This window comes from Aptenodytes patagonicus, chromosome Z (assembly GCF_965638725.1).
Source record: "Aptenodytes patagonicus chromosome Z, bAptPat1.pri.cur, whole genome shotgun sequence".
Taxonomy (NCBI): domain Eukaryota; kingdom Metazoa; phylum Chordata; class Aves; order Sphenisciformes; family Spheniscidae; genus Aptenodytes; species Aptenodytes patagonicus.
In genome coordinates, this window is record NC_134982.1 from 28,077,370 (window position 1) to 28,094,771 (window position 17,402).

At 38.1% G+C, this 17,402-nt stretch overlaps 1 protein-coding gene across 3 annotated transcripts in view; it reads right to left on the minus strand.

The window, feature by feature from the left end:
* SV2C (synaptic vesicle glycoprotein 2C) overlaps positions 1-17,402 on the minus strand; it is a 124,309-nt gene that overhangs the window by 11,503 nt on the left and 95,404 nt on the right. For all 3 annotated transcript variants that reach the window (XM_076362022.1, XM_076362023.1, XM_076362024.1), the window contains 6 exons: positions 16,675-16,785; positions 14,383-14,471; positions 13,851-14,015; positions 10,844-10,977; positions 9,399-9,602; positions 8,349-8,508 (listed from right to left, as the gene is read on the minus strand). In XM_076362022.1, coding sequence (XP_076218137.1) covers positions 8,349-8,508; positions 9,399-9,602; positions 10,844-10,977; positions 13,851-14,015; positions 14,383-14,471; positions 16,675-16,785 — 863 coding nt within the window. The remainder of the gene's footprint in view (positions 1-8,348; positions 8,509-9,398; positions 9,603-10,843; positions 10,978-13,850; positions 14,016-14,382; positions 14,472-16,674; positions 16,786-17,402) is intronic.

A 17,402-nucleotide genomic window follows, 5' to 3' on the forward strand; every position in this document is an offset into this window, starting at 1 on the left:
TGGTATATTTCTAAATTGCTGTAGTTTGCTCTAAGAAGCAGAACTCTAGTTAACCCACTGAGTCAACTCCAGAATCTGAACAAGATTCAGAAATTCAGAAAAAACAAGATTACTAATTTGAAGTAATGGTATTTTGACTGTCAAATTCTTAAATCAGTTAAAAGGATGTTTGCAGAACAGAATTAAGACGTGGAACAGACTAGTTAATATAGCCTCAAAAAGGTTTTTTTCCATTAATGTTAAATATTCATTTGTTCATCGTTACAGACCAAAGTCAAACCTCTTCGCCTAAAACATTGTGGAATTAAAATCAGAAGAGTTGATACTTAGTGTTCCAGTGTCAGCTCTGTGTATTATATGCCTTTTCTGACCCCAGGACAAGGCACAAGTTAGTCTCTTTTGCTGGGAGATTATAATCACAATAAATTTATTATTAGTTTGGCTGTATGTCTCTTGCAATTGACAGCAGTGTTTTGGTCTCTTTAAAATACCTGAGATTTAGCAAAGTAATTATTACTTTGCCTGAAATAATCATAATTCCACTTTGTGCAAAATGTGACACTCATCTAGATATTGCATGACAGTAAGGATCAGTGATGTCTAAGGAAGGAGAGACCGGTCATTCTGACAGCAGAGCAGAAACTACCAGAAACAGTGTGAAAAAACAAGCAGAAGAGACTCAGATATGCCTCCTGATTGTTCAAAGCCCTTACGTGCTTTTTTTTCTAAATTTGATTAAACCTGCAGTTTACATATTTTTACTTATTGCCAAGAAAAGCTAAGCGTGCACATCCTGGAGATAACCACCTCCAAAGTGACATGCTCTGATGTCCAACAGTGCAGACCAGTGAGGGCTGCCTGAGAGCACAATGCTGAGAGCAGATAAGGAAACTTTGGAAGTGTTGCTTGTGAAGATTTCTGACAGAGAAACATTTGCAGCAGTTCCTTGAAAATGCCTTCCTCAGAAGAGAAATGAGAAAGTTAAAACTTGCCCATTTTAAGGAAGACTTTTGGAGGAATCAGTCCAAAGGAGGAGTGGGAGATGCACTGAAGGAAGCAGCAAAGAGCCACACTACTGGAGTAATCTTTCAAAGCCTGTGAGAAGAAGATCGAATCTCTACCAAGAAACATCTGTACTACAAGGGCAGATAAAGCAGAACATCAGAAGAATATCTGGAGGAAGCTGACCAGAATGGCGAGAAGCTCCTGAGAGGGAAAGAGCTCCAGACTGATGCATCTTCTAGGGTGAATAAGAGTGCAGATAGAAAGGAGGAGCATGAAGAGGAATGACTGTGGTAAAACAGACTTTGTTGCAAACAGATAGGAAGAGGTTAAAGACAGCACAGCCAGCCTGGAAAACAGAGTTTATGTGACAGGATAACAGGCTGCAGCTATTTTGAACAAGTCAGGGGAAGAAGGAGAGGAAAAGAGTCAGAACTGCTCTAATTTTGGCCTCGTTTACGCACAGAAAGTATTTCTAAAGTTACGGAGGTGACTAGTTGTGATCAGTGTCTGCACATGTAAATACAATTTCTTCAGCTACCAGTACTGATGTAAAACCAAACTTGCCCCCAAATAACAGTAACAGGAAAAAAGCAGTGTTCACATAGAGAAAACAGACACTTAGTCATCAACAGCCTCAGTATATTCAGAGAGATACCAGAACTCCCCAAAGAATACATAGATATAGCTAAAGCAAATTTGGATAGATACAGGCAGGAAATCTTTGGAAAGGTAATAGCACAAAACATATGGGGATGCTTTACTTATATTCAGTGTTGTTTTATACTGCCTTATAAAGGTAAGCTGTTTCACAGATGCTATTTGCTTATATTAACTAGTTATAACAGGGGTCTGAACATAATTTTCTGAGCGATTTGGACTATTTCTTTTCATGTGCTGGTATCTACAGATAGCACCTTCAGGGCTGCCACTGTGATCTAGATCTATTACAGATTATATACCCAAGATTGCCTTATTAAGGTGTAAAGTAATTTTGTAATACAATATCTCTCATCTGTGAGCAAAATCAAGGTAATTTGTTGGCACTGAACAACCAGTTCTGCTTTGTGAAATGGACTTATTCAATTTTTCCAATTGTAAGGGGTCGTTATTAGACTAATCCCATTAATGTTATCAAATTATAAACAAAGAAGAGTAAGACAAAGTAAGCCCATTTTAATAGCCTTTGGCTGTCCTGATGATGCAAAATGACCAACTCAGCAGAAGTTCAATCTCTTGATCTTTAAGCAGTTTTCAGGCATGTCCTTTTGCCTAAAACATGCACATCGTTGGCAGGAACAGTAAGATTTTTACAGGCTTAAGTAAAATGTTGTTGCGACCTGTACCTGAAAAGCGTTGTCACTGTTCAACCTTCTGCCTTCATATCCTTCAATTTTACTACTGTGTTTGAATGTGAATTTGTTGTATACTAATAGTCAGAATGAAATCATTGAGAAAACTGTTGAGCTCTAGGGATAGCAAATTCAGACTCGTTTTTTAAACATCTTTCTTAGAGCAGTGTTTGTGATTCAAATCAACTAAAACCTGTATTAATTCATGTCTTTATAATTAATTCTACTGAATCCAGGGGCGTAAAAATAGCAGGCAATAAATATGTTGCAATTCACATACATATACAAGCATAGTCTTCTCTTGCAGCACTAGTACAGTCTTGCTACAGTGTTTCAGGAAAGTGCTGGAGTGTACGGAAAGTCTGCAAATGATCAAAGATATGTGGTGTGTCATCTCAGCATCATGAATGAATTAAGTTAAAAATTCCAAAGGCATAAGGCCATTACTATATACACCAATTTCCATTATGGTGATCAGTTACTGGGCAAAGCACTGGCACAAAAATGTCTTTTTGACTCCATGAGCAGTCCTTATTACTGGTCAAGGGAGTTCGGTAGCAAGAATCCTTTGTCCAGCTACAGAATGTCAATAAATCCTTCAGGCACATCAGTAAGATAATGCTGGTGAATCAACCTGAGATTGTCTTAAAAAAAAGTTATGGATTTTAGTACTGATAGGCAAAAAATGCAGAAGTCTTATAAAAGTGTCAGGTCTGAGAGAAAGCTGGATGTTAGAGAGAAGGAATTTTCCCCAATGCATTTTACTGCTGTTGCTGGGAAAGCTGCGATGAAGAAAAACATTTAGCTTCCTTTCACCCAAGCCCCACATAAAAATGGCAAGAGTCCAAACAGTTAAAAATAGAGGGATTATCCAAGCCTTTAGATTAAAAGGGCTTGTTTCCTGGTTGCCACATATGGTCCTTCTTAGACCAGGTTCTTATATTCCTACATAAAATACTTCAGGCCCACTTTTCCATTGCTGATAGTCAGAGCACCTAAAAACGTCATTGTCCTGCAGCGGAGTGCTACTAAACGTGTAGCACAGATTTTGGTAACCTTCTTGCCAGAGCTAGTGCTGAGCCTGTCCAGCACTTTACAAAAAACTCTGAATATCACTTTTATGGGTGTTGATAATATGCAAAGGCTATGGAAACAGAGTTTCTGAATGTACTGTGGACAATTTTCTAATGTCCAGACCTTTCAAGATCTTTTAAAAAATGAGTACAAAGATGCATATCATAGCTTGGCCGATTACAGCACTTGATGTGCAAGTAAAACTGTGGAATTTGCCTTCCTGCCTTGGACTACTGCCTAAGGCATTGCACAGGTTCAGCATATCATGCCTTAAAAACAGTAATATGAAATTTCAGCAAAATGCTGTTGAACCACATCCACAGGATGGCAGTAGAAAATAGCTGTCAGGAAGTCTACTGTAAGTCGATGACTGCTGTTAGGACTCAAAAGAATAGAAAGCTTCTTTACTGACAGCCACAGCAATAAAAAGTTGGACTTAAGTTACCCTGTGAATAATGTTTATTGCTCTGGGAATAGATTCTCAGGGCTAAAGAAAAGAAAAAGATAAATATAATGAACTGAAGATAGGTGACTTCTTAATTATGACCAAACCCTTATGAGCTTATTTCTGAGGTATTAAAAAAGGGCAAAATAGGATGACTTCATTTTATAGCACACCTTGAATTCTAAATATTCGTGGCCAAGATTCAAACCCATATGTCTGGCAGCTGTAGTAAAACTGATGAATTGTTGGTTACCTGATGCAATCTGACCTTGATTTATTCTGCGGGAGATGACCTATTTCTATTCCACTTTCAGCTTAGGTTTGGCTTATTTGTTGTGTCCACTCCTTGACAAGACTCTTAGTTTATAAAGTTGGTGCTTCCCAAGTTAGTTCACAAGAAGATATGTATCATTTATGTGAAAGTAACGATTGCATTTTGAAGTCATAAAAATCTCCTAAATGTTACTTCTTCAGAGAATTTTCACTCTTTTCCATTCATATTTATATTACAGGCAGAGCTAGGAAACTGTGCAATGTTATTGCAAGCCCCTTGGGCACACACATTACAACACAAGCCATAATTACCTCATCGTACAGTATTTTTTTTCCACATCACTCTGCCAATGCACAGAACAAAGAGGGCTTAAGGGGTAAACCATAAATGTAGTGAAAAAAACTTGGTTTCCCTCATCTGCTGCAGAAGTTGGAAGGTGCTCTATGAATAAGGCTGGGAACTGCAAGATGAGAAAGCAGTCTCATGGTTAAGGTAGTTGAGTGCTGTCAGGAAAAAGGATACAATCCACACCCCTGCCGCAGAATTTGTATATGATGCAAACAAGTCATTTAAAGCTAACTAAATGGTCATTAAGTATGCATTTCACATTTTCTGGCTGCTCAGCTTAGCACCTTCAGGTTTGTGTTGCTGAGGTGCTGAGCACTTACAGCTGCAATGGAAGTTACACTTTCAGCTCATTCCCTCTTCTAAAATGCTCAGTGACTGGGATTGTTGGTACCACGCATGTCAAATTGGGTACCTGAAGTCAGTTTTAACAATGTCTTTTTCCTGTGTGCCTCAATTTCTACATCACCTCCTTTCAAAGCAGTGTTTGGAAAATACGGAAAGTTTATGAAAGAGTAGGAAAGCACTCTAGGAGCACCCAAAATGTTCACAAGACTAATATCTCTCCTTCAGAGCAGAGCTTCCATGGCTATAGAATAGTTTGTTTTGGCTCTCAAGAGAGTCACGACCAACCAAAGACTTTTCAGAACCTGCTGACTGCTGAGCAGTCCAGAATAGCACAGGCCATTAAGAAGATAAGGCAAAAGATGAGAAAAGATGAGACAACAGATGGATTAATACAGGTTCTTTACATTGTGGAGCTGGATTAACTAACATGCTTGCTGGAAATCAGCTAGTTTATAGCTAGTCGTCATGAGTGTCCTTTAAAATTTGTGTATTGAAAAGTAAAAAAAAAAAAAAAAAAATTATCAAATCATTATTCTTTCCCACCATGCTGTCATCTGCAAGACAGAAACCTACCTATGACTAGCAGTAGTAACATATCTTCACCTTTTAACACAACTTCATCATCTACCTGAGAACCATTTGAAAACTATACAGTCTCTAACATCTTATTTTAGCAGTTGTGCAAATCAACTGAGATTTTATAAAGAATTTGCAGGCAAAAGCTATGTTATAATGGCATAAAATTTGAAAGTAGTCATCAAGAATTTAGGACAAACTACTTAATTACCTCAAATACAGGCATTAGTAAATTAAAATGTAAATACGTAGATGAGTGTGAGTGCATACGGAATCCAAATCTGTTAAGTTTTTGAAGCAACCTTAACATTGCCCTGCAGACAGCTGATGAAGAGGAAACTGAAATGTGTGTCGTGTATCATATACACCACACATTTCCAAATTGCTCACCATACCCCTACCTGGCAAAAAGCCAGTATGATCCCTAAATAACCTGGAGTACAATTTATGAAACACCTTTTGTACTACCCTGCATGACACTGGCAAAGTGCCAGTGGTTTGGCAACTGGCTGGACTCCAAGAGGAGTTGTGCAGGAGGAAAAGGAGGGGCTGCCCAGCCTGGTCTCTTGTGCGTGGTAGCACGAACTGGCCTCCTTCCACACACTTTTCTTCCAGCCCAACCTCCAGCTGCACTTTGCTGCTGGTTTGTGGTCATTTCACTGGTTCAGAGTAGGAAAAAAAGTACATGTTGGAACAGTAAAATAGTGACAGAGTGAGCAAAGTTGTTGTGCTTGGATTGCCTTTTGAGGGGAAACTGGAAGCCAGTTTCAGGACCAGATTCACTCTGGATGCAGCTTTAAAGTGAAAGAGGACATCATCTTAAGCATGAAGGACCTTGTATGCAAAAACAGATCAGGCAGCTTCGTGTACCATAAATGCCTGGAAAGGCTGTTCAGCCCTACAGCTACTCGCAGAGCCTGGATATTCCTGACAACTGTGGCAAGTCATGCCAGGCTATGGAGATCAGAGGAGTCCTAGAAGGAAAGACAGGACCGTCAGAGGTGGGCAATGGTGGCTGTTAAACTGGATAAAAAAAAATGTCAGGGAAAAAAAGTATGGGAAACAAGTTATTTGAGTCCCTGCAGGTATTAATTTTCCAATAGTTCTATGAAACATGAAGAAGTTTTGCCTCAGTCTAAAAAAAAGTGTCTAGGAAGTGACTTCTAGAATTGCTTGTTTCCTTATAACCCAGCTGTCAATAACTGGCAGTGATGGTTCCATCGTTTTTGGAACTTTGGGGAAAAAAATCTCATCTACAGTATATATCAGAAATGTCTCTCCTGGCACAGGTAGATTCGGTGTATCAGCCTTTTTTACATCAATAATATAAAGTGATAAGTTTTCTATCTGAGTTGTTGCAAAAAACCCCAACAACCCAGTTGCAAGTAAATTTCTGAGGTGGAATTCCAGACGGCTATTATTGAACACATAAGCTTTTTAAAAAAGAAAAATGGGGAAGAATTTGCTACAATCCCAAAGCTAGCATAAACTATTAAAAACAACTATTAGCTACAAATACAGATGCTCTGGAATAGATATCAGTTACATTCCTTTTATCATTCCTAGTAATGATGATTATTTTTGCTTCCATTAACATCAATGGTTTTTCCAATTATTTTTCTTTACTTCATTTTAAGAAAATATTTGTGGCTGTTACATTCAGGAACACCAAAATAGCTATTTCTAAAGGATATTTATTAGAATTATATCATAGAATTTGGATGATGGAGTAATTCTTGCCAGAAGAACAATTTCCTGAGGTATAATAAAAACAGTAGTGCTTAATATTAAAGCTTAGTGCTTTGGATTCATAAGTAGCCTAGTATGGTTATTCGATACAACCACAAAAACGGACATCAATTTCTTGTGTGAAGCAGCATACATTTTTAAAATGCCAATGAAAAGAAAACAGAGAAGCCAGTCTACAGTCTTCCTCTCCTGATGGACAATACTATAGCCAGTTGCACCTCTGCCCAAAAACTTAGACCTGCCAGCAAGGCATTACACATTTATAAACTGGAAATATTTTTCACCATATTTGAAACTTCTAGTGAATGACATAATGAATAGCACTGTGACAGGAGAAAACACACTGTCCTTTGGCGAGAATCTGGGCAATTTTACAGCAAATTTATTTAGGGAGGGGCAGGGGGAGAAATATCCCAGTCTATTCAAGAAAATGCAGCTTTTACATTTTTACACTCGACATACAACAGCGTATGACTCGACTGTTCTTCCTTCAGTCCATTAAGTGACATAACATCAGCATTAAAAAGTACCCTGTATCTGAAAAAAACTCCCATGTTGTCTAGCAGCAATGCTTGCAGGACATGAAAATTGTCCTGAGCTTTCCTGCAAGAGCCATGAAGAGTCAGGAGCAGTGCCCGAGACATTTTTGTATCTGCTTAATGCTCAGTATGTACACTCCTAGCAACCCTGCATACACATTCATAGCAGACTGGTTAACAGCTCAGCATGGTTCAAGCCCACAATCTCCTCCAGAAGATGCTGTTCAGCTCCAGACAGTGATTTTTATTATCATCCCCACCATTTCACAGCCAACAGACAAATGCAGCTATATTGCTATTTTGGACCAACTACTGCCTTCATAGCCACTAGGGGAAACCCAGAAATATTCTAGTACTGTTTTCAGAAATACTACTCATTACCTGTGTTTTAAATGAGAGTAGCAGTTAGACCTTCATTTTTCATAAGATACTACATTTGTGGTATTTTCCTGATTAGGTGGTTTTTGATGCAAAATACATACCAAATAGCTCAAAATGCTTGCTATTCATAAGACAAACTATTTGTTCAGCCCACTCAAAACACCACTACCGCTGTAAAGCTCATACATAACCATTTCTATTTACCATTTCTGCTGGTACGTAGAGATAGTGTCAGTGAGGTTAGGAGAGGTGTGTGCACATACCTTCTGTCTGTAGGATACAGCTCCACAGTAATGACATCTAGAGAGTTCCATGCTGAGATGGTGAGGCCATTGTAGAGGCACAGCATACCTATCATCATGGATTCACTGGTCCCAAACCACAGGAAAAAACAGCTGATGCCAGAGAGAACCATGGAACCACCTAGGTACAAGACAGGTGAGCTGTATTTAAAGAATGATCTTTGTTTGTTTTGTCTAATGTTTCTATTCACACAGTGTAGCTAAATAACCCATATATCTGAGTTAAAAACTAAAGAGGCCTCCTCTGCTGGTAAGACTAGTCAGGCAGACAAATGTAAGGGGCTCATAGAAAAAAACCGTAACTCCTCAAAGATTAGGATATATCATAAAGTATTAAGCTAGAATCCTCTCTGAAGTCCCAAAGTAAGCTGCTTGGGGAAATCTACCCCCATTCTTCCTTGTTCATCACCTTCTGCAATTACATGAAACTCATTCATATATTGTAGCAATAGAAACACTGAGCGGGAATTGCATTTGTATAGAGATATTCTCCTAGAAAATTAACACAATGAACTACCACATAGTTATTTAAGCAAATTGGAAACAGATTTGTCATTGCAGGTAATTCACAGGAGGTATCTTTCAAATGTGTTACTTTGCAAAATAGATAACAGGCAAAGGATTGCTGGCCCTTCCGAGGAGCTGCTCCACTAGCAGGAGGGTCACCTGTGCACATCTCACTTTCCTTTCAGCTGAAGCAAAGACAAGCCAATGGTCAGCACTCTCCAAAATCTCATCCCAAATGCCTAAATAACGGTCTTGTAATATCAGCGTGGAAGAGCAATGACTGATAATGTGGCCTAGCAGAACTGGTTACAGAACCCTTTGTTCCTAGTGTTTATAAATTGAGGGCTTTTTAAAATGACACCTATGATGCCACATAAACGAAGTGTCTGCAGAAGGAATGTTTTGCATCTCTCTGAACAAAATCCTTTAAAAAGAGAACATGTTACTTTATTGGGAGATCTTTAGGTTTTGGTGGTGTTCCCCATTTTAAAGTGAAGCCCCTACCTAGCATTGTTAACCGTCCAATTCTATCCATCAGGAGAGCAGACACAATATTCCCTGGTAACACTGCCAAAGTTCCCAGGAAATTAACAAAGTAAATCCAGTAGGCACTGTAGTCGTCATCGAAAGAAATCTGGCATCCTGTCCTGATGTGGAAAAATGTGCAATTTATCAATTCGCTGTTAACAAATTTATATTGCTCAAGATCTGTGGAAAGAAGAAAAAGAAACATTTCAGCTAACAGCCAACTCCATGTGCGGCTTTTGATTAAAAACATTTCAAGTTTAGGCAACTTTAATGACAACTCGGAGCTTTCACTGCTTCTTATAATGGGACTAGTAATTGCTGTTAATTTTGATACCTGTTTATCATGCAAAGCTCATGAAAAAGAGCAACTAAGGCCTGGAATTAGGCAAGTTATATTAATGTATTTCAGCTCTGCTTGGACTGTATTTGGTTAAGGCTTTTCAGCACCAGCTGGTCTTGCATAAAAAGCACCAGGTATTTGCAAACTTCTATCACTCCATCTTGCTAGGTATCAGACCTTCCATTTCCACACCAGACAGCCTTTCAGATGAGACTGCTGATCGTGCTCAGTTTGGTTTGACTTCCTTTAAAGCAAAACATTCCTACAGAATTCAGATTAAACTAATTTTCATTTCTGAGAAGGCCTCGTGGTCTTCAGCTCGAACATGGATGAGTTACTACATACAACCATTCAGGCCATTCTTCTTCCACTACAATTTTGGAGATCTCTCCCCATCCTTCCACTTTCTTTCTGTTCTTCCTGTCAGCCTTATAACCCTGAATCAAGAATACCTTCCTTCCACACCATGCAAAGCAAGCTAGGTGTTGCTTGCTCTGAAACCTAACTCTATTATTAATACGATTGCTGGAGTTACAGGAAAACGGTAAGAAGTGCCCCATCTTTCCAACAAGCTTAGTTGGCCATGTTCTACTTTCAGTTATGTTTTATTAAACTGAAAAAAAAAGTCTTCTGTTTAAACGTATGAAAATATGCATTCCTGTTTTTGTTAGAATACTTAGGAGAGTGGAGGGTAGTTTGAATCCTGAACTCAGATTCCCATGCCACAGCAAGCTCAATGAACATAGTATTTCACTAGTCCCGTTTAGACTAAGTAAAAATACACTAGTTAAAGCTACCAGTTAAGCAGTAAATAAATTTTCTCTTCTCCAGACTGAATCTCTTTAGAGATTATTACAATCAAAGAGATGTTTATTATCTGATTCAATATTAAGGCCTGCAGTATCTCCAGTGTGGGTGTGATTCTTTCACTTCTCTGTTATAACATTATGGAGGCCTGTTGCTTTTTATAGCTTTTTATTCCCTACAAGAGGGCTCCTTGTATGCCTTATTAGAAATCCAGAAGTTATAAACACAAGATGAGAACATGCAGCTGAACAATGGATGTTTTTTCTCATAATACCTGTGTTGTAGAAGGTGGTATTCACGAAAGTACAGTTTCTGAAGTATGTGTTCAGTGAAGTAATGTCTTCAAACACACAGTTCTTAAAAAGTGAATCTTCAAAGGTTACTGATTTAAACTTCATCATAATAAACCTGCCCAATACAAATAATTTCTGTCAGTCTACCTTCATAGGTTAGAAAGAGCAACAGGTCAAGCTGATGCAGCTATACAGGTCTAAAAAATCTCAACCCCAGAAACAGTGATTCCTTAAAGGCATTCTGAAGACGTAATTAATGATTAGCTGATTTTAGAATATTATCATTCAGAAAAAGCATTAATAAGACAAATAGCTCCACATAGCTACTGTCCACAACTGGTAATACAACTTCTTTGATAATATTTCTGTTATTACTTGTCCTCAACCATCAACCAAAATCAATGTCATGACATTCATGGAATAGCCTTGTAAAATCATTATTACATGTAATTTGACATTACAGTTGGAAATTGGGAGATCATGCTCCAGAAACTCAGTCTCTTAGAACAAATGAGCACCTGCTGGTACCAACAAGCTGGAAAGAAAGAATTTTTTAAAGAACCTTTATTTCTCCAGATCAACACACTGGGCACCATGGCAGGCTCAAGTGCAAAACATACTGGTCCAAGTGTTAAAATCTGGTTTCACAAAATGGTTTAACATGAACACAACAATTACATTGCCAGTTATACAGCTAGATATCTAACTGAAAGTATATGTTTGTTACTCCTGTGTCTGTAGATGCAATTGCAATTACTGTGTACATAAAACAGGTATAAACAAATTGTCAGTAGTTTTTCTTATTTCTGAACATCCTCCTTCCTACTGACTCTCATTTAACTCCTAGGTCTTTAATCATGACTGTCAATCAAGTCATTAATAGAAAAAGTCAATGACGAAGTGTATTAGTAGCAGTAACTTTCTACCTCAATTTTACTAGACTAAAACAATGCTGTAAGCCTTTTTTAGGATAATTCTACCAAATAACGTCATTATGCTAACAAAAAAAAGACAGATGTAGCAATACATCATCATTTTTGTGATGTCTTTTATTTCACATGAAGGTGTGGAAAAAGCTACGACTAAAAAAGGGCAGTTTTGCTGGCAGACTTCACCTATAGGGGCAACAGTTTGAAAAGGAGTTCTTTAATTGTTGTATGGCAGTAAGAACTGTTAAAATGGCAAAGCCTTCCAAACACAGACCTGGCTCTGCTCTAATTAAACCTGGTGTGATTAGCTAAGTATTTTTCTTATTACAAGACTAATAGCAGGAATAGGAACACCCAAAATATGCTGCCTATGAAATAGTAGGAATTAAACTCTCTCGCCAATGAAGTTGTTGGAATCACATCTTTAGGAGAAAGGAGAGCAAAAGCTAATTGTGTTTATCACAGGAAAAGACTTACTAGCTAATGAATTCTCTTTGTTTATTGGTCACAAGAATGGTGTTTTCAGCCGATTAGTTTTAGTTACTATATCATTTATCATTTGTGACAGACTCTGATTAAAATCAGGCTGGCATTCAGTGTCAACTCATTATCATTTTTCATATAGCACTTTCCATTTGAAAATGTAGCTTAATTCCAGAGAAGAACAAAGAAAGTTTAGAAATTAGATTAGTCGGTTGGAACAGAAATAACAGACTACGTGTCCTTCATTCTTCTGATGCACTTTTTACCTTTGGACAGGAAACATGTTGTGACTATATTAAAATTAGTGTTGCGATGATTTGAATTAAAACCCAACAGAAATGTAATGAAGCAAAAAGTCAAGTATTGATAGATCTTCTAGTTAAGAAAGAACATGAAGGAAATACTTAGGTTGAGGGTGAGTGGAGTATTGAAAAGTTTGTGGAAGAAGAAGAATATCAAATGAGTTCATACTTCTGTGGAAAATGTTTTGTGACTCTCAAATAACTGTCAGAAGCCTATTAAATTTGCGTATCTGAAAGAATAAATCAGTGTTTTAGAGTAGATTAATGTTAGATTTTAGTGTTTTACAAGAATTTTCAGTTCAAATTGATAAGACCTCGGTTGACAGAGTGCTGTCAGTTACTGACAGTAAATGGTTCTTTGCTTTTTTAAGAGAACATCTACCTCCTGGAAAGGAGCGTAACTGGGAAGCTATGGCTAGTTTAAAAATGAGATAACTGACATTTTTTGTCTGCGATGCGTAAACCTTTAACTGTGTCAAAACTCAAGTTCTTATAAAAATAATTTTAAAAGCCCCATATTACTAAAATCACTAATTTTATTCACTTAGATACAGATTTTCCTATGGAAATAATAATTACTTAGCACCATGACATCCAGGACCATTCACATGGTTGTTCTGTATATTTCTTAAGAGAAACCAGATACCTAAAACAGCTGTGTTTAATTTTCCCCTAAGTTACCTAGTTATCTGTAAAGTCCAGATAGAGCCTTAATATGTTTGGATTCAGTTAAAAAACACAAAAGGCATTGCCAATGTGTTGTTTCCCATTTCAGAGCTGTTCATACTTTTTATTGATTTACAGTAATGTTTAGCTTTTATTTTTTTGTGATAAGATCCTAACCTCTCAATGTTCAGCATTTTCACTGAAGCGCCTTTCATCGATATAAGGAAAGAACCGGCAACAGAGATCAAAGTACGTCCTTCCCCAGCCCCCTTACAGTATGCTGCATGTTTTGGGTCTGAAAACCTTTGAATCCCAACGTGAAAGGAAGTATCATTAACTTAGGCTTTTCGGTCTGTTTTTCAGGATGACAAAGGAAGCTGGGTTTGCATGCGGGATCCTCATACAGGAACCACCAGGGCATGTACAGGTCCACTTCTCCCCCTGCTCCACAAGTCATAAGAAATTAAGAACAGAAATAAATTCCCACTGAAAAGTAACAAAACCATCTATCATTAGCAAATGGAGAAAAATATTAGATTATTAGGACATGCTTTAAAACATGCATTTGTTTATTCCAGCCAAGTCAGGATATTAGGAAATCTCTAAACCTGTCATTGATGTATTCTCCATTGCTGTGAATCTGATTTTCCAATGTGAAGTTGAAGACAAAATGTGAAACCTCCTCATTGTGGAAATGTTTCACTCGGGATGCATATTCATCTGACTGCAGATGTTTAATGACATCAGGAAACCAGACAGATAAGCCGTAGTAGCTGTGAAAAACAGAAAAAGCTGTCACCAATCTTACTTGCTTGGAAATCTGTGTGCAGTGAGGATGAGCAGCTCCCTTGACTGCTTACATGATGGAGCAGTTGCTCCATCATAATAAAATTCTCCATAAAATAAAAATTTTGAAAGATGCTGACACCAGAAGATGCCAGTTTTGTGAAGCAGATATTCTTGATGAGTCAGGCTTGCAACCAAGAACAGACTAACCGATAAATATAACATTTTGTGGAAAGATACTGAATAAAACCTTTCTGAATAAAAAGGATAATCATGGTGACAGAGAATTGCATGCAGATTATTCTTCTGTCTGTCAAGTCTATCAAAATGGTTTAAGATCTCAAGCACTCTTACCCAAAAGACAGGGTGAACCATACAGCTGTAAGTTTGATCGTATTATCCTTCACTGGGTAGTTGAAGCATCTCATAAACGTCAACCAAATCTGTAAATCATTAGGAAATACATTTATTTTAAATCATACTTTGAACAATTTTGCTAAATGATAGAAGCTTTTTTATTCTGATTTGCTTGCTTCTTCAGGCCATCAGAGAGGGCAGATCAGCTCTTTGATACTGGTCACAGCTGTACTTCTCATACAAGTATGTTCCAGCTTGTGCGTGTTCTGTGACTTTCCAGCTTCTTTTCATAGAATCATAGAATGGTTTGGATTGGAAGGGACCTGTAAAGATCATCTAGTCCAACCCCCCTGTGATGGGCAGGGACATCTTCCACTAGATCAGGCTGCTCAAAGCCCTGTCTAATCTGACCTTGAACACTTCCAGGGATGGGGCACCCAGAACCTCTCTGGGCAACCTGTTCCAGTGTCTCACCACCCTCAGCGTAAAAAATTTCTTCCTAATGTCCAATCTAAATCTATCCTCTTTCAGTTTAAAACTGTTATCCCTTCTCCTGTCACTACGGGTCTTGGTAAAAAGTGTCTCTCTGTCTCTTACAAGCCCCCTTCATATATAGAAAGGCCACAATAAGGTCTCCCCAGAGCCTTCTCTTCTCCAGGCTGAACAACCCCAACTCTCTCAGCCTGTCCTCATAGGAGAGGTGTTCCACCCCTCTGATTATTTTTGTGACCCTCCTCTGGACTCACTCCAACAGGTCCATGTCTTTCCTGTGCTGAGGGCTCCAGAGCTGGACGCAGTACTGCAGGTGGGGTCTCACCAGAGCAGAGTAGAGGGGCAGAATCACCTCCCTCGCCCTGCTGGCCACGCTTCTTTTGATGCAGCCCAGGACATGGTTGGCCTTCTGGGCTGTGAGCGCACATTGCTGGCTCATACCAAATTTTTTCTGCACCAGTGTGGACTGTATCCATTAATTCCCCCCTGCTCTGATAACTTCAAACTTTCCTAATCTCTAGGCAGCTTCATTTCACTATCTCAAATAAACCAGAGATCTTGTCAAAAATGTTTTCTTCTCACTTCCCAGTATTACACTGCTTTAAGTTTAGACAAACTATATTCCATAATTCAACATACACACTCAGAGTCTGATCTATCATAACCTATCACAGAAATTGGTACTTCAGCTATATGAGGAAAAGCTGGGACTACCCCCACATCAGAGATGCTACAGCAGAGCTGACTGAGAATGGTATTTTCCTCTCTCTCTCTCTCATCTCAGGATGATCATCTCCTTTTGAAGAGGCAGTCTGTCCTAGGAGGTTTCAGCACACATCATGCAACAGGGAAGGTGCTCTGACCCAGAGGCTAGTCCAGTGAGATAACAAGGATGTGAGACAACCGAGCTGCAACTCCTTTAAAGCTGGTTTAATAACAAGGCCAAATTGTAACATTTCAGTATTCAACTACTCCATTTTTGGACAAATAATTATAAAAGTAGACACTTTCTGGATTTTTTTTTTTCATAGGGAAAATGCCATTTTTCCAAGCAAAGCAATTTTGTGACAAACCTTGGTTTACAACACTTCATCATGGCTCTGGAGAACTTTAAGATGCCGGATTTTTAACAGCTGTGAATATTTTTGACTTTTTTTTTTTAATTAATAAGTCTTTTCTCAATTTTCATTACAAGGTTCAAAGATACTGCATAATTTTGGTTTTGCAAAAAAGTAAAAAAGGATATGGAGCACAGTCCCAGTGAGCTTGTATTGAACTCTCTGAAATAGCTTTAATGTAGTTTCCTAGTAAAACATTTGACATGCCTAAAAATACATGCAGATACGATGCCTTATAAAGATTTTATTGACATTCATTTACACAATTTATTCACGACTTTACCATTTGCAAGTAATGTGGCTGCCTCAAGTTCCTGCTGATAATTTTTCATCTCATCATGTGTCACCTCTTTCCATAGGTATATATTGATATGCATTCCCAGTACATATTATATTGTGGTGCTTGGGAATATGGCTATGTAACTATTAGCCATCACTTGTGTGAAGACCAGTGCAGCATTTTCCTCCTCAGAAGCTGGGACCAACCTCTGTGATTCACCTGTGCCTCTTCTGGGTCAGGAAACCAGAACCTTACGCTGGTTCCTGAATCTCTCAGTTGCATGGAAAATGTAGCATTGCAGCTATCACCAGCATGAGCTCAATCAACCCATCCCATTTCTGAAGTCTAATTAAAAAGATGAAAGGTAATTACAGAACGAACAGAGATGTTGTTACTTACACCATATAGCTCTGTGCGAATTCTAACAAAACACCTCCTGTACCAAGTTCCTGTATCGCTCTCTATTTCTATGAGCTCGTCTATCTGCTTTGGAGTTTTAATCCTGTTAACCTAGAAGTAAAAATAGAACAGCAAATATTTGCATTTTCTTGAATCATTAACTGCCTGTTGAGGAGTATTGGAAGGTTTTAATAAACCCCATAAACTAAAAATGAGCAGATATTAAACCTGTGTCTACACTAGAAATGCTTGAGAAATATAAAGGAACAGTAGCACACTATAATGCCAAAGTTCATTATGGATGCAACTGTATTGGAAAAGCTCTACATTCAAAGTATGCAGGAAATCCATTTCTTCTGAATGAAACAAACTGGTACTGTCAGGTTCTGCTAGAGTGTTGCTGTACATAGCCCTAATGCCACAAAGGATAAAACATTATTTAAACCCTCAGTTAACCGTGTCCAGAATTTGCTATCAAGTTGTTTCTGACTTGCTATCACAACATTGTTGAAAGTCTATGGATTAAAGATAGAGTAATGAAAATAGAAGTATTTGAAATGTCAAGAATTAATAGTTGAATAACATTTTTCTTTTATTCTTATTTCTTGTAGTGTTAGACAGGGAACTCTGTCTTTTGGATGTTGACTTTGACTATCCTTTTTAATGAAGAAAGAAAAAGGTGAAACGATCTGGAACCACACGTTATTGCTGTTATGAGCAATCATCTA